This window comes from Alosa pseudoharengus, unplaced genomic scaffold, assembly GCF_046254945.1.
Source record: "Alosa pseudoharengus isolate Yale_2024_CS ecotype anadromous, Long Island Sound unplaced genomic scaffold, YU_APseudo_1.1 YU_APseudo_1.1_scf_19, whole genome shotgun sequence".
Classification (NCBI taxonomy): Eukaryota; Metazoa; Chordata; class Actinopteri; order Clupeiformes; family Clupeidae; genus Alosa; species Alosa pseudoharengus.
Genome location: NW_027468657.1, coordinates 28,487,698 through 28,508,507, shown reverse-complemented (window position 1 = coordinate 28,508,507; position 20,810 = coordinate 28,487,698). Strand labels below are relative to the sequence as shown.

Here is a 20,810-nt window from a genome sequence, read left to right as displayed (position 1 = left end):
ATAAGCCTATCTTGTGACCTTTTTAATTTTGAATCATAAATCAAGTCAGGATTCATAATGTCCCATATTCTGTACTTAACTGAGGACTAACATGTTTCACTAGGGTAGCCTTGTTCGAAGCACTACAGCTCCCATGAGGCATGAAAATTCATGATCCCGCCCATGACCTTTTGTTTTATGACAAGCTTACAGCCTAGCCAATCAGAGTGTGCTATCGTCGCGTTTCTATGCGGGTTTCTAGGAAGTAGAAAATCTGAGATCCACCTCCCCATGTGAACTTTCGCACCACGCGTAGCTCGTGGAAGACGGAACCGGCAAAGAGAGGCAACGTCACATAGCAGACGAACGAAACAAAAATCGCGGCGGCCGTAACGCAGAAAGACCCCGAGTGGTGCGGCGGAGCCAAAGGCAGGTAAAACTTAATCGTTCTTTTACCCAACAAATTCTTGAATTCAGTCTTTTAAAAATATATTGGTGATGGCGGATGGGCAAGCAGCATATGTGGTAGCTAATAGGGTGGACGCTAGGGCCTGGGGAGAAAGAGGGCCTAGTTTTGCCGCGCACTTTACTGACACCGTCAGCCGGTGTTGGGTCTTTCCATCTCGGGTGGTTGCCTACGCCAGGTGAGACCTGCGCGGAAATAGCTATCGGTATTGGGGCAGTACCATGACCCTATGTTATACACTATAACATTGCCTTTCTTTTAACTGTAAGTGTTCCTCTTGCTGAATTGAGTCGGAGCTGCCTTTTCTGCTTTTATATCCAGTCTGTTGCTCTTTCTTAAGCGATTACAACAGGAAAGATGGCGGACGACCCGAGCGCGGCGGACAGGAACGTGGAGATATGGAAAATCAAGAAGCTGATCAAAAGTTTGGAAGCAGCAAGAGGGTACGTAAACGCTTTTTTGTGTAAAAATATATATACTTTGTTCGGCTTCGTGGTGTGAGCATTAGCGCAAGGTTAAAGCCCAGGTACGTGTAGACAGTTAGTAACGTTAGCCAGCTGTTGTAGAAGGCCGGGGATTTGGGAGGAGCAGGGTACCGGCGAGTGGGGTGCAGCCACGAGACTTTGTGCCATAGATCTCGGTTTAGGTTGGTGGTGGTTTTTTACCCCTTATAGAAATGTTGTACTTACAGTGTTAACCTTGATCACTGTAGTATGATTGTTTTGTCGAATGGAAGATTCTTCAGTATTGGAGGCCGCAATGCAGGCCTCTTTCTCACGCGATTCATGGCATGCTGTGGCGTTTTAATTAATAGGTTTCAGCTCACTAGCGTGGTGAAACTTGGGAGTTGCTAACTGTTGTAGTTTTGTCAGTGTCATTTGCAATCGTAAAGTATGCCATAGCTTTAGTTGACAATTAATTGCGCCATGTTAGCGTAGCTAACGTTAGCTTATAGGAAGGAACTGGCTTCAGAATCTGATGACAATCTTGTCGCATGTTCCTAACTTCACTACATCAGACCGGCCGAAACTGGTCTTGTGTTAGCCTTGGGTCACACTATGTGTTCTAGCACTATACCAGGGAAACGTGGGTAGCTATTATTATTTCCATCTGAGTAGCAGCTACTCCAGGGCCCACAGACGCTGCTAGTAACGTTAGCCCTATGCCCAGACAAAATGAAGCTCGATCAAATGCCGTAACCGAGTCATCGGTGCAGTTGATGAGTTTGTCACTTTTGAGTTTTGACTGTCAGTGGTTAAGTCAAGAATACGATATAGTAACCAAGTATAGCTGTTATGGGGATAATGGCTCTCGGAAATTATATGAAAAATTAGATTTGATTTAAATAAATATTTTGTTACGTTTGTAGCCTACACTGGATTGTTGTGCACCGATGTGGTAGTCTCCAGATGTCGGAGTGATCGAAGTGTCTAGTCATTTCAACCGTGGAATAAATACCCCCCTCTGATCAACTTAACTTTAATGGAACTGTACGTGGAGGAGTTTTGTAACCCTTTGTGACGGGTTTTATGATGTTTGACTTGCGTTGTGAGACATACATCCATAGCTTATAATGGGGGATGAAACTGCAGATTTGACGAAACATTTTATCTCCAGTATGGAGCAGATTTGCGGTGTTAATAATAATACAGATATAAACAAACAAGTTTGTCCCTGTAAATGCAAATGACCACGGTCAAATTATGGTATTGTACTGATACGGTCAAGTAGATTTTTTACTAGGGCTGTTGGTGATGGAATACTGGTACGGTTGACACATTACGTTCAACTAGGCTGCCCTACATTTACTGGTAGGTCTCTGTTGCGCAAATGCAACGTCAGCGCGACCGGCATTTCACCTCCTTTTTGACAGGTAGCATGTGAGAAAAGACACAATGTGTCATTATGGTCAAGTCCTTCACACAAGGTCGCCTCATGGCTTGGTCTGTGCGTCATGTTCGGTTGTAGTTAGTACTATGAAATGTACGGAGGCAGATTGGTTTCAAGTTGCCGAATGGTCAAACACCTGCATACATCTACTATTGTTGTAGATGTAGTGTTTCCCTGCTCACGCATATTTTTTGTTCTAAATGTAAATAGGTGTAGGTATGTTAACTTTTGAAATGTGGTGTGTAGGTCTTGGGTACTACTTAATGTACTTTTTTCAGAGAAGGACCTTTTGCATTAGTTTGTAAATTGAGCCTATTGGGAAACTATGGGAGATGTGTCTCCTGCTTTCATTACTCTTAGCTGCCTTCACTATTCTTCACATTACATATGATTCTGTGACCTTGTGCAAATATTAACCTGTTCTCCGTGCTAGCAGTCTATGATGGAGAGAGCCACTTTTGTGTATTTCTGAGCTAATTGTCATGTAATTACTGAAGTTCCTGTCACCCATCAACTCGACTGATAGTTTATGATACAGTGGCAATGTGTGCGGCAAGAACAACATTTTACCCTTTGTGCTTTTCTCTGTTTAGGCTACTATGCATTAAGGATTCTTAGCACTACATACTAGCATGCAGAAATGTGGTTTCCAGTTGTGAAAAGCATGCTTTTTTAAATAATGCCATTGAAATAATTGAAAGTGAAAGTACAGTTTCTAGCAATACATACATTGTGTCTTGAAAATAAGTAATGCATATTTAGTGTTTTTTTAAGTATTTTTACTTGATAAATAGTATGAATAGGTAATCATGTTTTTTCTCGCTTCTCCTTGGGTAGGAATGGCACCAGTATGATTTCCCTCATCATCCCTCCCAAGGACCAGATCTCCAGAGTGTCCAAGATGTTGGCCGATGAGTTCGGTACGGCCTCCAACATCAAGAGCAGAGTCAACAGGCTGTCTGTGCTCGGCGCCATCACCTCAGTACAGCAGAGACTCAAACTTTACAACAAAGGTGACTGACTGTCCAGCTAGGACTGGCTCTTGCTGTTGGCTTGTCCTGGGGCATCATTAATGTTAGCTTGGCATTTTTTTTAATAAAGTACACACACACACATATGAGTGTCAGTTTGATACAATTCACAGGCACAAGCAAAACCATAATAATTAATCAGGGGATATTCCATCTTGAAAGCAAATAGAAATTATATGTACATATTTCAAAACTCTGCAATATATTTATGGCTTTAAAGTGCTGCATGTGATGTGTACAATTGACTCCAGCGGTCGTTTTTTTCTGAGTTGACCGGCTTCCGCTTCCCTTATTTTTTGCAGTTCCCCCTAATGGCCTAGTGGTGTACTGTGGCACCATAGTCACTGAGGAGGGCAAGGAGAAGAAAGTCAACATTGACTTTGAGCCTTTTAAACCCATCAACACCTCTCTCTATCTCTGCGACAACAAGTTCCACACTGAGGTGCGAAATGCAGTGTGTGTGTGTGTGTGTGTGTGTGTGAGAGAGAGTGTGTGTGTGAGTGAGTGAGAGACCTCACTGACTGCTGTAGCAGCTGTTGACATTCCTCCTTGAGTTCAATATTCCTGGCCGTTATTAAAGGCAAAGCTTTGGTAATCTCGGCGTCTCTCATATTTCTCATCGCCCAGGCGCTGACGGCCCTGCTGTCCGACGACAGCAAGTTTGGTTTTATTGTGATTGATGGGAGTGGAGCTTTGTTCGGGACTCTGCAAGGGAACACCAGAGAAGTTCTACACAAATTCACCGTGGATCTCCCCAAGAAGCATGGTAAACTGTTTGCTCCACCATCGCCACCATGAGACCACTGTAGCCAAAATGTTGCATATACTATACCAAATGTGTTAGAACATATGTGGAACATTTTCTATGTATGTTTATATGCATGAAATCGATACGGTAAGTGTCTTTGCCTCAGGCCTAGTGTTCTTTATAGCTACTGAACTCACCACTTGCTATGGTCCTTCAGTTCCTTCACACATTCATATCACTTTTAAGTTCAGTCTTCGTCAGGCTATGCATATGGTTAAGGATTATTTGCATGTTGTCATAATGACAATCTGTATAACCCTGTATCGAAAGTGATTATGGCATGATTGTTGCCTGGTCATTGATACGCAGGAAGAGCGAATTGAAAGTCCCGTGTTTGCTGGAGCATCCATCTCTGCCAAACCCTGTATCTTTCAGACACGTTGTCACTTTGCCGTGTCAGGCAGAAGTCAGTGTGATGAAAGTCTCATTGTTGGTTGGAATACACACTGTCCAGGGCTAGAACTCTATCCATACAATTTTGTAGACTCCGACGTAAATTGAGATGCAGTGGTCTGGCCGTGTAAGGAAAATAAGTGTGTTGGAACAGCTGTGGGTTTACCCATTGAATGAGCCGTGCTCTGCCCGGCAGAATGGGACTGTTTAATCAGGTGTGTTCAGGAATACCACAATGTCTTTATAACCAGGTTAGGCATTTGTTCAGTCCTGGCATGTTTCTTAAAGCAGCAACCAGTAACCCTGAATGTCAAGATGTAAACACGTGTGGTTTGTGTGCAGGTTGACTCCGATTTGTCTCTCTGCTGCAGAAGGGGAAAAATAAATGTTTTAAAATCATTGTCTTAAAGGTGGAGGCTCTAAACAATGTCTGCTCTCTCCCACACCTCAGGCAGAGGAGGACAGTCTGCTTTGCGTTTTGCCCGTCTGAGGATGGAGAAGAGGCACAACTACGTGAGGAAGGTGGCCGAGACGGCGGTCCAGCTCTTTGTGTCCAACGACAAGGTCAACGTGGCCGGCATGGTCTTGGCTGGTTCTGCTGATTTCAAAACTGAACTGAGTCAGTCAGATATGTTCGACCCGGTATGTTTATGGTATGGTTTACGGCCAACTTTTTTGCGTTGGCACGGTACCGTTCCGCATCAATTTGATGTTGTGCTGTTATATATTTGCTTTAGTGTGCAATTTACTATTTTGACATTGTATTCGCAGTACTTCTGTCAAACCAATTGTAGATTTACTTCAAGTGAACAGAGCTGAACTTTGTTGAACTTGGTTTTAGCTAGTCTGTGAATTCAATGTTGGTTTCACATTCACACACTTCCTCACTCTGCACATGTTTATGGAATCAAAAGCTGAACCACTGTTATGCTCTGCCTAGTGTGGAAAAAAAGTTTTAGTAATTTGTCTGCCACTTGACATGCTCTAGTTCTTTGAGGGGTGTTTTGTAGTTATTGGCCGTGTGCTTGTTATTTCATAAGAAATACTAGTTGTTGCCAATGCTCAGAGGTCCTTATAATGACTGTTTTGTGGTTGTCTGATGTGTGTGTTGTCTTTGGTGTGTTATCTCTACAGAGGTTACAAGCAAAAGTGTTGAAGCTGGTAGACATCTCGTACGGAGGGGAGAATGGATTCAACCAAGCAATTGAGCTCTCTGCAGAAGTGCTGTCAAACGTCAAGTTTATCCAGGAGAAGAAACTCATAGGTGTGTGTGTTTGTGTTTATGTTTGGATGGGTGTGTTATGGCTTCAACTCAAGCCACGATCCTAGCAGCATATTTTAGGGCCATGGCTTTTGTCATAGAAAAAACCTTGGATGAATTCCATGGGACAGAGGGAGCAAAGCCATCAGTGTTGGCTCCAGTAGTGGCTGCAAGGGGGGGTGCGGTTGGATTATAATGGTTGTAGCGGTGTTATTTTATACCCACTCTTGCATCTGTGCCTCAATAGGGCGGTATTTTGATGAGATCAGCCAGGACACGGGGAAGTACTGCTTCGGCGTGGAAGACACCCTCAAAGCCCTGGAGATGGGAGCTGTGGAGATCCTCATTGTTTATGAGAACCTGGACACTATGAGATACATCCTGAGACTCCATGGAGCAGAGTCCATCGACGCAGAGAATGGTACACTGACTGTAACATATCACTTAACAAGTGTACTTAATACGTACCTGTTGACTCTCTTTGAATTGATGGTAAAAACAGCAAGGCAGAAAAGAGGGACAAGAGAACCTGAGGAACAGGAATTCAGAATTGTCTTTCATGGCTATCACTTTTTAATTAAAATTCAGTCTTCACTAGACTCTGCAAGCATTAAAGTATATATCACCTCCATGTAAATTCACTGACTGTAACCCTGTATCGAAAGTGATTATGGCATGATTGTTGCCTGGTCATTGATACGCAGGAAGAGTGAGTTGAAAGTCTTTTCCCGTGTTTGCTGGATTGTCAGTTTCTGCCAAACCCTGTATCTTTCAGACAATTGTTTACTTTGTAGTTTTGGATAAGAGTCTTTCTTAATTTGTAATTGTTAATTGGTCACAGTCTACATTTCTTTTCTTTTTTTTAGATGAGAAGACCATTTATTTGACGCCAGAACAGGAGAAAGACAAGTCCCATTTCACAGACAAAGAGGTCAGTGTGAATTCTACATTTATGTTTTAAGTGTAACTCCGGAGTAAAAACAACCTAGGGTCTATTTATGGTAGTTTTTGATTGAGAGCAAAATTAACGTTAATTGGTGGCGTTTTGAGCAAGGCTGTTTATTTGCATTAACACTGAATGGACTTAGTGATGCTAACAGGGCAAGGTGCCATGTCGCTATTTTATACCACTAACAACCATTATCATAATGACGATCTGTATAACCCTGTATCGAAAGTGATTATGGCATGATTGTTGCCTGGTCATTGATACGCAGGAAGAGCGAATTGAAAGTCCCGTGTTTGCTGGAGCATCCATCTCTGCCAAACCCTGTATCTTTCAGACACGTTGTCACTTTGCCGTGTCAGGCAGAAGTCAGTGTGATGAAAGTCTCATTGTTGGTTGGAATACACACTGTCCTAGGGTCAATTTACGGTAGTTAACAACTTCAACGTTTTGATTGAGGGCAAAATTACGTTAATTGGTGGTGTTTTGAGCAAGACCGTTTTTTTGCATTAACACTGAATGGGCTTACAGTGTTGCTAACAGGGCAAGGTGCCACGTTGCTATTTTATACCACTAGCAATGCTCAAAATATAATTACAATGTTGTGGTCTTGCTCAAAACGCCACCAATGAACGTGCACTCAATCAAAAGTTTGAAGTTGTTAACTACCATAAATAGACCCCTAAATTGTTTTTACTCTGGAGTAGAGCTGAAGATGTTTGCCCTAACCTGATGGGTTCGGTCGGGTTTGGGCTTAATTTCTATCATTTCACTCGGGCTCCGGCTTGCGCGGTAAGCTAAATGAGCTGTCACGTGTTGCATTTCGATTAGCTGCGAGAAAGATGCAAAAATGGATGCTGAGGGGGTGAAACGGAGGCTGGCCTTAAGCGATTACGTTTTAGTTGCACCAGCAAAGAAAGCAAAGTCTGAGGCGTGGAAAAGTTTTGGCATGTACATAATGAGAATAATGAGCCAGTAGGTTAGCCTATGTGAAATCCAAAGAATTCAACATTCTGCAGAATGACAGGGAATTTGTCGCTGATAAGGCATGTTGATAAAAGCTTGTCCACACCTGCCAGTGCCTAGGATCAACCTACAATCACATTGTTTGTTACAGCAACAAAACCAACCCTGCAAAGGTGAAACAGGTTACGGAGAACAAGTGTGTCAGCTTTCGCTGTAAAGACATTAGGCCTTTTGATATCGTAAATGGCGAGGGGTTTGAAGAGCTGGCGCAAGAACTAATTAATGTCCAGGCTGCGTATGGGAGGGTTCCCGCAAACTTCAGAGTGCTGAGATGTTATGATGTTACAGAGGACTTCGGGCTTTTAAAAACCTGTCAGGCTCGGGCTGATTTTTGTCGGGCTCATGCCTTGTCGGGCCTAACTTTTAAGGCCCGATTATAGCTCTACTCTAGTTACACTTTAAGAATGTCCGTATCGTTGATGCAGACTTCTGAAATGACACCTCACCTTTTGTCATCTGTGTGTGCTCGTGAACAGACAGGACAGGAGCACGAGCTGATCGAGTGCATGCCTCTGCTGGAGTGGTTCGCCAATAGCTACAAGAAGTTCGGCGCCACACTGGAGATTGTCACAGACAAGAGCCAGGAGGGATCGCAGTTTGTCAAAGGCTTCGGTGGCATTGGGGGTGAGACTGTTTTTAATGATGCTCAAACTCGTATTTCCTCTACATGCTACATCAGGGTTTCCCATACATTGACTTATTTGCGGCGGCACACCACAATATCAACATTGACCACCACACAATGATTTTCCAGGTTGTACTAAATTGTGCTTAAATCTGGTTAGCATCATAACCAGCTGTGCTAATTTGTTAAAAACTGTTGCATTCAATTTAATTCTGCAAACCAACCACCACAAATGGAATTCAATGGAATTCTTTTTCATTTTGCCTCATTGTCTCCCTCTTTTTACTTCTCTCCAGGAATCTTGAGGTACAGGGTGGATTTCCAGGGCATGGACTACCAGGGAGAGGACGATGAATTTTTCGATTTGGATGACTACTAGGTAGTCGGGGACTGATATGGGGAGATGAGAGAATGGATGAAGAAATTGAAGAAGGACGGAATGAAAAAGAATCTCTCAAAACAGCGAGAGAACATGGACCCCTTATCAACTGCAAACACTTACACACAGTTACATATACAAATACATATGCTGAAGAGGAGTGACAGCCTGTCAATCACAGAGGAGAGAGAACCCTTCATGAGTAACAACAAAATAACGCCCCAGCCTTAGAATACTCTGATTGGATTGAACTCGCCTTTTTAAGTTCAATGTATCTACTTTTTTCCCTTTTCTTTTTTTTAATTTTTTTTTTTTTTAAATAAAGCAACAGCACGTGCCCAAGATACTCATGGCCCCATCTGAAGACAACTTTGGACTTGCTCCTCTTATACAGAAATATATATATATTATATATTTTTCTTTATGTCCCTTCTCCCCTGACTTCCCTGATTCTTCTGTTCCCCATGGGTCCGTTTTTTGCATTTCTATTTCTTTTCTCTTTTCTTTTTTTTTTTTTTTACAGGCAATTGATGCTGCTGTATTTTATGATGGTTTAGATTTTTTTTTTTACCTGGGTTTCTGTAGCGAATGGGGGACAAAGAAGTATTAAATTTGAACTGCTTAAAAAAAACAAAACAACAATGGTCCTTCATCCACACTCACTTTTTCAACTGTGTCTTTTTTCTCTTCTGGATGGCTTGCCAGAAATGCTGCATGGCCAATGAGATGGAAGAGCAAGATTTTCTCTGTCCAGCAAGCAGTCTGTTGACAATCCAGAGAGCACATTCAGTGAGAAGCCATCATGTGAATATTCATATGTAGCCAGTGATGCATCGCAGAAAAATAAGGGGAATTAATGATGTTTCAATGAAATGCATTTTAGTGTGCTATTCCCTGAACAAGACCCTTTGACTTTTTGCTGTTTTCATCTTGAAAGTGCAAGGGATCTATAAAAATGATTCAGATACGACTTGTATATGGCTGTTTTATGCTAACATGAGAGATGTATTGCAGGTTACCCATACTGTGTGGCTGTTTTACACTATCTTTGTGAACACAATTTCACCTTTGAGCTGTAATTTACACCGTTTCAACGTCAACATTGGGTACAGCCCAATCAAAATGCTCGAAGTGCAGACATCACATTTTCTACATTATACAGACTTACATGTGTAATATATGCATGTCCAGATATATAAGATTATTTGACATGTGTTGCTCTCTCTTCAGGGGAGCACAGTAGACTAGTCTTTAGAAGGGCCTGTTTACGGCTGATAGTCTCGTGAATGTGATATTTTTGCCAGGTCTTTATGAAAGTAGAAAAAATGGCAACATTGTTGTTGGGGAAAGCCGTAGTGGTTTTTGGGGCCAATCACATTGAACCATGCGCTAGAAAAACACGCCTTCCATCACGGCCTGTCCAATCACATAGTTGTTATTCATGAGAGGGCGTTTGAGTGCCTTTGTCGGGTCATTGCAAGCACAAAACACTCCCTGCCGTGGGTCGTGACGTATACTCAGATGCGGACAGCGACGCAGGGCTGGGTTTCCATTTTCGCTTCGAGTTTCGGGCGGAACAACAATATGGAGCCGGAGATGGAAGACAAAACGTTGGAGCTAATGGTAAGCAGTCAATTCACAGTAGACAATCTTACTAAACACATTCGTTTTTCGGTTGTTTATAAATATCATCATTGATTCTAATGTCAATGTACTTAAATGAGCGGCAAAACAGAGTCGACATTCCGTGACGTTAGACGTTATTGGAAAGGACAGGGAAATCAGCGAGACCAAGCTAGACAAATAATGTCAACGCCAGTTTCAGGCCCGGAAAAGTATTTTTCCTTCATTACAGTTGTTTATTTTCCGAATTCACAATGAACGCATCATACGTATGTCAAGGTGGATGTGTCAATAGTTAGATAAATGTTGGTTGTCAATAATTAGCGAAAATGACAGAAATTGAGGGAGCGTCTAGTCATTGCAGTACCGCTGCGCCATTTGGCCCTGCTGTAGCGTAACGTTAGCTAGCCACTTCTGTTATTAGCCTCATGTCTAGCGAGCTTGTGATGGGAATGTAGTTGCTTTAGCCACTGGCCTCGTCGAGTCATTAATGTTTTCCTAGTATATGTGCTCATCAAGCCCTATATGAAAGAACGGTTTCTGAAACACCTCGCAAACGTGAGATGGAGTTTTTATTGCTGCGTAGAAGGAAGTGTCCACAGCTAACAGTAGCCCGTAGGCTAACTGCTAGTTAGCTAGCTAGCTGAAGTGTTGATTTCACTTGCCCCCCCTTTGATGTTATAATGTCAATTATAGGTATGTAGCAGTGATGTATGAAATGTATTTAAACACATGTTGAAAATACCAATGAATATCATGAGCTGTCATTTCACAATTTTAACTCCGCGCAAGTGGTAACGTTATTAGCTTTAACTTCTGTATTGGAGCTTACCCTCATTATTTATCGAAGGTTGACAGCCAGTTGACATTAATGCTAGGAATAAACACGTAGGCTATAGCATTCGTTTACCCCCAAGCAAGGCTGGTGGCAAAGTAACTCGTTTGAAAATGTCGCATTGTTTAAAAATGTTGCTTGGTGTACAGTCGAGTAATGGTTACATTGTTACTGAAGATTTAACAGTAACAAGGCGAGTAATGGTTACATTGTTACTGAAGATTTTGTCTGGTAATTCTGATAATTCTCTCAACATGTCATGCTGTCTTCTCACTGTTATCCAGTTTACGCCGAGCTGAATATAGTATCTATGTCAATATTAGTTGTAAAAAAAAACATGACTGACTTAGTCACATCCTCCTTCCTGGCATTCTGTTTAAAACACACACGTTTAAGTTTATTCTAACGAAACTATGAACTGTGCCCTGATAAAGATTAACCTATGTAAAGAAACCTACGCCATAATACCACACAACTAAAGTCTAGTTAATGCTGGGATTTTAAACCATGGGTGGGATTCTGTTTGTTTTATTTGTACTTTGGCTCACCCAAGAGCATGTGTCAAATCCCAAAGTGGAATAACCTCTATGCAGTATACTGTTCTACAGTACACTTCATATTTGATCAGGCTGATTGTACCCATCCTCTCACAACTTTACCCACCCCATATCTTAACAATGCTTCTGTCTTTAATGTATGTGCCTTTGCACTGTTTGTGACTGCGTCCATGTGTGTTTGTTTATTATGCGAGAGTGTGTGTGTTTGTGCGCTAACTGTGTGTGTGTGTGTGTGTGTTTGGCTCTAATACAGGTTTTTCCCTCACTTCCCACACTTAACTCCTTTCCGCTCTTCTCCTCCTTGGCCCCCACATATTTGCCTCACTCCGTTTATCCTCTTTTGTTCTCTCAATTCTCCCTCACCCCTTCTCTTTAATCTGGTTCACCCCTTCTCTGCCCATCTCTCTCTCTCTCTTCCTTTCACTCTGAATTCTTTTCTCTTACAACTGTCTCACATGGTCACTCAACTGCTTCTTGTTCCTGTCCCTTTCCTGCTCTCTTGCCCCCTCCCCAACTCCCCTCTTTCTCTCTCTCCTTCTCTCTCTCTCTGTCTCTCTCTCTCTCTCTCTCTCTCTCTCTCTCTCTCTCTCTCTCTCTCTCTCTCTCTCTTTCTCTTTCCCTCTCTCACAGTGCTCTGTGCCTCGCTCTCTCTGGCTGGGCTGCTCCTCGGTGGCAGAGAGTTTGTGTGCACTCAGGTGCCTGCAGAGCCTCCCCTCCTCCCGGGCCCACAACCAGGTTCTGCTCTCCTCCTCTTAAAAATCACCCACCCCTTCCATCTCCTCTCCATCACCTCCTCTGTTCCTAGTGCTGTGTCTCCCCAACCCCACCACACTCACCCTCCCACCCCACCACACTCACCCTCCCACCCCACCACACTCACCCTCCCACCCCACCACAACCCCTGTGCAACCCTGTCCAGCCCCCCCACCCTTTTTTTTTTTTGCAGGAGGCCGGTTCCTCTGGCTCCTGTTTTTGATTGGTGTTACAGGCCTAGTGCTCGTTCCTTCGGCAAGCTCGCTCTCTCGCTAGCACTCTCCTTCTCCCCTCTTCTCTCTTTTATGGGTGCTACATCAGATTTATTATTTAATACGTTGCTGTAGTCAGCAGAGGAGAGTTGAACTGCAATGTTTTAGAGAGAGTCGGGGGGGGGGGGGGGCGCCATAACTTTAAAGCCTTTCAATCATAAACCTCCTTAGTGGCATCTGAAAGACATAGTTCACATCAGCAGCTTTCAAATAGATAAAAAAAAAAAATGGACCCTCGCTCGGCCCCTTAAACAATAATATATGAAGCTGCCATGTTAAGTGTCAAATCCACTGGGAAGTCCCGGTTGGCTTTGCTCGTTCAGGTGGCCTGCCGTCTCACCGCCGTATCTGGGTGTGGCTCGGCACGTTCGCTCTGACGGCGCGTGGGCGGAGTGTCTGCGTGGCCCACTCACTATCCTGAGAACGAGGAGACACACTGCCTGCTCATCTGGCCTTACTAGTTGCCTGCCTTCCTTCCTTCCTTCCTTCCTTGTCTGCGTTCCGGCGTTCAAACGATGCTGCTTGTCTCCTTCGGCTGCTTTTTAGTGCTTGCTGCCCAGTCTTGCTTGCTTGCTTACTTGTTTTGTGTGTTTCTTTTAACCTCCTGTCTGCGTCTCGTGTCCTTGTGATTTGTCTCTCTTTGTCTCTCTCTCTCTCTGTTTGTTTGCTTACCTTCACCCAACACTTGACAGCACCTTTCATCAACCTGCTGATCAGTTCTGAATGTCCAGTGTTTCCATGATGGTCTTTTGCAAACATTTCCTGTACTGTGTGCGTGTGCGTGTGCGTGTGCGTGTGTGTGTGTCTGAAAGACATATAGCCTACAATTCTACAGCATACAGTGTTTACTCTGGGCTAGGTTTTATGTGGAACTACACCAGCAGGTTTTGTGTGTGTGTGTGTGAGCGAGAGAGCAGTTGAAGGTGGGAAGGGAAGTTAGGAAAAAGATATTTTGGTTTGGGGACTCGGCAGAGATCATATCTCTCTCCGGGCGGAAGAGACTAACGGGAACAGGACTTGACGTTCCGCATAGTGTCGGACACGACGCGGGATTCAACCTGATTATCATCATTCCCAAGAATCCAATTTGTGAATTATGCCGGATGCTCAGGATGTTGAGGACTGAGCTAATGCGTCCGGATCACATTCTTCAAAGAGCTAGCCTGAGTCTTCCAAGTGTATTCTCAGCTTTTGAGCCTTGAGAACAACATCTGCATTCTATTCATCTTCGACATGTAGGCCTAATAGCTTAGCTTAGCTATTGATCTAGGCCCTAGCCATGATCTAGTGCCTAGGGTTAAATTATTAAACATTTTCCTCATGTAGGCAGGAGTGTTTTTTTTTATTTATTTATTTATTTATTTATTTTTCAGTGGCGATCCTGCCAAACTTGTCATGGTCAAACCTTTAGGGAGGGCAAACATATGCAGTGTGGTGGTGATGAGCTAGGTATCAAATTAAGAGTCTATGATTGCGAGGTGGAAATGACGGATGGCCTTTTTTTTAGTAATGTTGAGAATGCTCAACTTTAACCTTGCAACAGTTAAATGTGGCAATTACGCCTGTTTGAGAAGGGCAAATGCAGTCTTCCTAATTAAACACACACACAGACCCCCACCCACACACACACACACAAACACAAACACAAACACCCCCTCCCACACACACACACACACACACACACACCCTCTGTAAATGTTCACGCTGCCATTTCATCTCATGCAGTGTGTTCCGGCTGTGTTCTCTGCTTGAGTCTTGTGGTGATTAGTGAGGGTCAGACCTCTGCTGCCTGGTTACCAGCTCTCCCACACGAGCTCATCCAAGGTCACCCCGTTCTCAGATCAGCTCTCCAGCATTTGCATGCTTTTGGAACATAGGTTTCAGACCTGTCACGGCAGACCCACACACACACACACCAAAGCCCCCTGGAAATGCACAATCGACTTAAATTGGGGTTTATTATTATTTGTGTGCAGCAGTCACCCATCTTGTATGCAAGACTAGTTTTTGTAGGGTCATTTTCAGGTTTGTTCATGCTCTAGACTCTAGACCTCTTGTGTTTGCTCAGACTGGCCCTTCCCTGTCCCGTCACCACCTCTTAACAAGGTTGTGGATGAGTGAGCCGTAGTGACCCTCTCCCTGGACCCAATGAAGGCCTTGTGTTTGTGGTTCACCGCTGGCTTTGTATCCATTCCTATTTGCCTGTTGTAATGCCCCCCCCCCCCCTCCCCTTATCTGTCTGTCTCTTGTTAGTGTCCTCTTACACTGATGTGTCACAGTAGCTTGTAGCGACTCTTCCCTTATCTCCTCTCCTCCCCTCCCTTTTTCTCTCCTCTCTCCATATCTGTCCTATGCAGATGCCCTACGTGCTTGTCCAGTCTCACTCAGTCTGTGTGTTGTGTGTGTGTTTTTTTTTCTCTCTCCTCCCTTTGCGTCTCTGCACAGAATATGACGGTTATGGAGCCTCAGAATAATCACTCAGATGAGCTTTCGCCAAAGAAGACCACAGTGTTCAAGGTGAGTCTGTCATGTGTGTGTGTGTGTGTGCGCGCACAAACGTGCATGCATATATTACAAATTATATGCACCATGCATTGTCACGTTAAACGAATGTCACATTTTGGGATTTGTGTTTTTTGGACATTTCAGTATTGTTGTAGTAAAACACTCCTCTCTTTACCTTGCCTCCGGCAGCTCGGTAACGGAGTGGTCTCGGCCTCACGGAAGCGGCCGTCGCAGTGCAACTTTGACAAGGAGAAGGACGTGTGCATCCAGCTGTTTGACCAGTGGTCGGAGGGCGACCAGGTGGAGTTTGTGGAGCACCTCATCTCACGGATGTGCCACTACCAGCACGGACACATCAACTCCTACCTCAAGCCCATGCTCCAGAGGGACTTCATCACAGCGCTGCCAGGTACACGCGCGCACACACACGCACGCACGCACGCACGCACGCACACAGAGAAACAGAAAAAGATACATAGATCTTTATTGTCATTGTATGCGATACAACGAAACTTCTATTGGAGCGATCCTCTCCAAATAGCAGCATAGAGTAAAGATATATACACATACACATACTCACCCAAGCACATCTCACACATACACATTTATCTCGCACATACACATTCATTCCATGTTCTCAAATAAATAGCTAAAAAAACAGTAAACACGGCAGTTATTGCACAGAGTTTGGCGTACACACACACACACACACAGAGAGAGAAACAGGCAAAGTTGTATGCAACAGCTTCACACATGAGCTCGACCTCAGAGACTGCACACATAGACACATAAATCCATTCTTCAAATTCTACCTCAAGGCCATGCTGCTGTGGTAGCTTGTAACACACACATTTCACACATTTGCTCTCACTCTTACACACACACACACACACACACACACGCACGCACACAAACACACACAAGCGCGCACACACACTTTCCAACCCCATTAAAACCATGCTCCCCACCTATGTGTCACAGCATGTAACATAATCTCCACATTCCCTCTGCTGCTTGAGGGTTTTAGTAAACTCTCTAACCCCCTCCATAGACCCTGCAGCACTGAGGATGAAGCTCACTTAGATTCAGAGGTCAGCCCCAGCTATAGGATACATTCCCTGGGATCACAGCAAATAAAGTCAGCCACACAAAAGTGCCTTGCCGAATCAGTGCTGTGAATGGACCTCTTTGCTTTGATGTGCTTACATGCTGGTCTTGCATTCAGAAGTAGTATTGTTACATCTCTGCTTTCAGTTTACACAGTACAGATTAACTTAAACTTTGGCTGGTTTGGTTGTGGTGAAGATGTTCTTGTAACATTTAAATCCTTCTCTAAGGGGTACAGGGAACTGTGGGATTACAATGAAACATTCAGTTCAGATTGTTTTGTCCCTTTGCATGCCACTTGTATCTGTAATGTTAACTGTATCACCAGTCACTTTTCCTTACCACTCATCTTGACCGTCCCCCTGTCCACAGCCCGAGGTCTGGACCACATAGCGGAGAACATCCTGTCGTTCCTGGATGCGCGCTCGCTGTGCTCGGCCGAGCTGGTGTGTAAGGAGTGGCAACGGGTCATCTCTGAGGGCATGCTGTGGAAGAAGCTCATCGAGCGCATGGTCCGCACCGACCCGCTGTGGAAGGGCCTCTCCGAAAGACACCAGTGGTGAGGGGGACCACCGTCCACTGTCCACTACAGTTGGCTGCCCAGCTGCAGGAGACTCTGGCTCTGTTGGCCACAGAGGGGTTGGGTTGGGGAGGGGTTGAATGGGTTGTGCTGATACAGGGGTTTTCAAGCAGAGCAGGAGCACGTCTGGTCATGCAGGACTGCACGGATGTGACCTCCACATATCGTCAGTCAGGGGTAAAAAGTAATGTATCAAAAATGAACCTGATTTACAAAGACATTAACCTGCCTATTTTATGGTTGATGGTATATGTTAGCCTTTTTGTAAGGTATAATGGACGACAAGGCATTTGAGTATCAGCAGTTTAATGCACGTTTGAGATGGTAATGCCGTTACACCTCAAGGTGCATTAACTTCTGATACTCGAATGCTGTGGAGTCCATTATCCCACTTATACCACTGTTGCCACACTTGCGTTGTGTTAATTTTCTAATATAAGTTCTGCCTTTTGATCTCTAAAACTGTTTTGTTTGTAGAACTACGTACTGCCACACATTCTCATTTCTCAGTTTTCAGGGCAAACTGCCATTACTAGCTTTAAATGGAAACATTCGTTCCATCTGTCTCGTTGCTAAGCTAGCATATCCCAAGATTCTGTTGAGGCTTACCTTTGTAAAATCACTGTTGTACTTATTCCAAAATGCAGTGCATCTCAAAGCCAATGCAGTCAAACGTTACAATTTTTCTATCCTCAAAATATGTCAGATCGCTAAGTCTTTTGCAATGTGATGGTTCATTTCAACTGCACAATGAGTTTGGTGAAGTGATATACAAGCCTAATGTGGCATAAAAACTGGAACTACTTCATAGGTGTGCAAATATCTGAAAGTTAATTGATATTATAAAGAGTGCATCACAATAGAAAAATGCAACAAAGCAGTGCTATTGATAATAGACAAATAATGGCTCTAATGGTGTCCAAGACTTTGTGCTGCTCATGGTTTTTACTTTTGGCATTATTGAATCTTGGGGCTTAAGAAGGCACCCAGAAATGTATTCATCATCACAAGACTGACTGAATTGATGTGATTGGTTGCTTTCTCTTTTCCGTCACCAGGGAGAAGTACCTTTTTAAGAACCGCACAGTAGAAGTCCCGCCCAACTCCTACTACCACTCACTTTATCCTAAAATCATCCAGGACATAGAGGTGAGTGTCTGTTTCTCCACACAATCACACTCACACACACACATCAATAAACAGGCACAGACATTCACTCACACACACATATATATCTCTAAACTTATGTTGTTCTCTCTTGTCCTCAGACCATTGAGGCGAACTGGCGGTGTGGAAGGCACAACCTGCAGAGGATCCAGTGCCGCTCAGAGAACAGTAAGGGGGTGTACTGCCTTCAGTATGACGACGAGAAGATCATCAGCGGCCTACGAGACAACTCCATAAAGGTGCGTGCGTGCGTGCGTGTGTGTGCGTGCGCGTGTGTTTGTGTGTGTGTTGGGAGAGAGAGGGAGAGTTGCTATCTGCCAGGAGGTCCCGGGTGTAGGTGGTAATAATTCATAGTTGGTGATTATTGTTTTTTGATGTAATGAAGCATTTCCTCCTTCCATCTCTCTATCTCGCTACCTTTACATCTCTCTATCTCGCTACCTCTACATCCCTCAGATCTGGGATAAGCAGTCTCTGGAGTGTCTGAAGATTCTGACGGGTCACACGGGCTCGGTCCTGTGTCTGCAGTATGATGAGCGGGTCATCGTCACAGGCTCCTCCGACTCCACCGTCAGGTGGGTGGACACGTGCACAGATGTGCCCTCACTCACATGCACACACACTCCTTTTCTGTCATATATTTTTCGTGTGTGTGTTAGTGTGTGTGCGTTGGCATTAAGTACCCACCTTCACTCTGAGCACTCACACAGGATAAAAAAACAGGGGATATAAATGCTCTGTTTATATCTCTATTTCGTTAAGTGTTTGTTTGTTTGTTTGTTTGTTTGTTTGTTTGTTTGTTTGTTTGTTTGAGGCCTCCCTTGCTGTCTCTAGACTGTATGTGCATTTGTGTGCTCTGGCTGACATCATGAATTTAGCATTTTCTGACTTAGCCTAATATTTGTCCTGGACAAACTCCCTGAACAATCCAAAACGAGATGACCCTGACCTCAGAAAACATTAACAACTCTCTCTCTCGGCGTGTGTGTGTGAGTGTGAGCGAGGGAGCATAAGACCTTGTAACATCAATCAAGTACAGCCGAGAGCAGCAGTGACACCAAGGCCTTTAAAACTGCACATTGGACTCTGTTCTGCTCTCGCTGGGAAATCTCCACGGAAAGGCTGACTTCACTTCCTGAGCCAGTGCTATGACAGGCAGGCAGATGTGTATGGCCCAAGTGTCATGTTTTCCAGTGTGTGTGTGTGTGTGTGTGTGCGAATATGTGTTTGTGTGTGCGTATGTGTGTGTATGCTAATGGTGTGTGTGTTTTGTTTGTGTGTGTGTGTGCGCGCTTCAATTCACACATCTCTCTTGATGCTTCTCATCTTCCCCGCACCAGTGCCAACACAAATCTGTGTTTTGAATTTTCCCCTCTCGTTAATAGGTGTAGAATTAAATTCGATCCCCCCGTCAGCAGGGCTTAGCTGACACTAGGTGGCAGCACACACAAGCTTCTGTTTACAGCCTGTAATGGAAAGAGCATTAGCATCATGTTCTGACTTAAGTAGGCGCTTTGAAGCCCTCTCTCAGGGGGTTATTAAGCTAACTCGCTCAGACGTGGAGGAAGTGCATTAACATTTCGCTCAGTCGAACTTGCTCTTACTTTCCGTCTCTCTCTGCTTTGCTACCTCTCCACACTTTTCACCGATCACCCTTTCATATGCTCTCACTTGCTCTTGAAGTGCGTCTTTGTTATTTTTCCCTTTCTTTCTTCCTTTCTCTCTTCCTTTCTCTCTCTTTCTTTCTTTCTTTCTTTCTTTCTTTCTTTTTATTTTTTACGTGTTTTTGTTTATTTTTTTCCTGTTTCCTTTTGTCTCTTGTTCTTGACTTTCTTCTTTCTTTCTGTTATTGTTGTTCTTTGTTTCTGTTTTGTTTGTTTGTTTTCTTTCTTTCTTTCTCACTGACCGATTCTCTCTCTCTCCCCCCCCCCCCTCTGGTGTCCTGCAGGGTGTGGGACGTGACCTCAGGCGAGGTGCTCAACACGCTCATCCACCACAACGAGGCGGTGCTGCACCTGCGCTTCTGCAACGGTCTGATGGTGACGTGCTCGAAGGACCGCTCCATCGCCGTGTGGGACATGGCCTCCCCCACCGACATCAGCCTGCGCCGCGTGCTGGTGGGCCACCGCGCCGCCGTCAACGTGGTCGACTTCGACGACAAGTACATCGTCTCCGCCTCGGGCGACCGCACCATCAAGGTGAGCCAAAGGGAGGGAGAGGGGGTGGATGGGAAGTGTAGGCGCATAACCTGAGTCAGTGAGTCGCTGGAAGTCTGCGAGTATGTAGAAGGGATAAGTACATTTGGAGGATTCGACTTGATGTCGCCGCCTGCAGCCATCTAAAGCTGACTGCATAACGTGATTATTTCTGAGATTCTGATACGTTTTTAACCATCACGTATGCACAGTTCTGATTTGAAAACCTTAATCACGTTATGCAGTTAGCTTAAGACTGCTGCAGGCGGCTACATCAAGTGGAATCCCCCTATTGCCTCCACCTCGGCTGACCCCCGTCATTAATGTGAGTGGAAGGTTGGAGGGTGAGGGGGTTGAATGGAGAATCTAGGTGTATATCTGAGGGGCTGCTGGGAACACAGGGGCATTTGGG

General features: G+C 44.3%; 2 protein-coding genes and 3 non-coding genes across 7 annotated transcripts in view; all 5 read left to right on the top strand.

The window, feature by feature from the left end:
- The first annotated feature begins 292 nt into the window (after positions 1–292).
- On the top strand, positions 293–9,771 carry etf1a (eukaryotic translation termination factor 1a). 3 transcript variants are annotated; one of them, XM_076292197.1, is made up of 11 exons: positions 293–408; positions 786–888; positions 3,173–3,348; positions 3,669–3,808; positions 3,994–4,132; positions 5,019–5,209; positions 5,702–5,831; positions 6,076–6,249; positions 6,695–6,759; positions 8,277–8,424; positions 8,722–9,771. In XM_076292197.1, the coding sequence occupies exons 2-11, from the start codon at positions 803–805 to the stop codon at positions 8,802–8,804; spliced, it is 1,332 nt and encodes a 443-aa protein (XP_076148312.1). In that variant the 5' UTR covers positions 293–408; positions 786–802; the 3' UTR covers positions 8,805–9,771. The 3 variants fall into 3 exon arrangements, with proteins under 3 accessions (XP_076148312.1, XP_076148311.1, XP_076148313.1); XM_076292196.1 differs by having other exon boundaries at positions 293–412; XM_076292198.1 differs by lacking the exon at positions 293–408 and adding an exon at positions 599–623.
- LOC143133337 (small nucleolar RNA SNORA71) lies at positions 4,431–4,552 on the top strand. The gene has a single exon (XR_012988500.1). It is a non-coding gene; the product is annotated as a small nucleolar RNA SNORA71 (small nucleolar RNA).
- On the top strand, positions 6,480–6,606 carry LOC143133352 (small nucleolar RNA SNORA71). Its single transcript, XR_012988513.1, has one exon. It is a non-coding gene; the product is annotated as a small nucleolar RNA SNORA71 (small nucleolar RNA).
- Positions 6,993–7,114, top strand: LOC143133336 (small nucleolar RNA SNORA71). Its single transcript, XR_012988499.1, has one exon. It is a non-coding gene; the product is annotated as a small nucleolar RNA SNORA71 (small nucleolar RNA).
- A 539-nt stretch (positions 9,772–10,310) lies between the features above and the next one.
- The window catches only part of fbxw11a (F-box and WD repeat domain containing 11a), a 15,566-nt gene continuing 5,066 nt past the window's right edge, over positions 10,311–20,810 (top strand). Inside the window, exons 1-8 of the mRNA XM_076292195.1 lie at positions 10,311–10,427; positions 15,290–15,361; positions 15,539–15,758; positions 16,829–17,015; positions 18,095–18,185; positions 18,305–18,442; positions 18,660–18,778; positions 20,152–20,401. Coding sequence (XP_076148310.1) covers positions 10,326–10,427; positions 15,290–15,361; positions 15,539–15,758; positions 16,829–17,015; positions 18,095–18,185; positions 18,305–18,442; positions 18,660–18,778; positions 20,152–20,401 — 1,179 coding nt within the window. The 5' untranslated portion in view covers positions 10,311–10,325. The remainder of the gene's footprint in view (positions 10,428–15,289; positions 15,362–15,538; positions 15,759–16,828; positions 17,016–18,094; positions 18,186–18,304; positions 18,443–18,659; positions 18,779–20,151; positions 20,402–20,810) is intronic.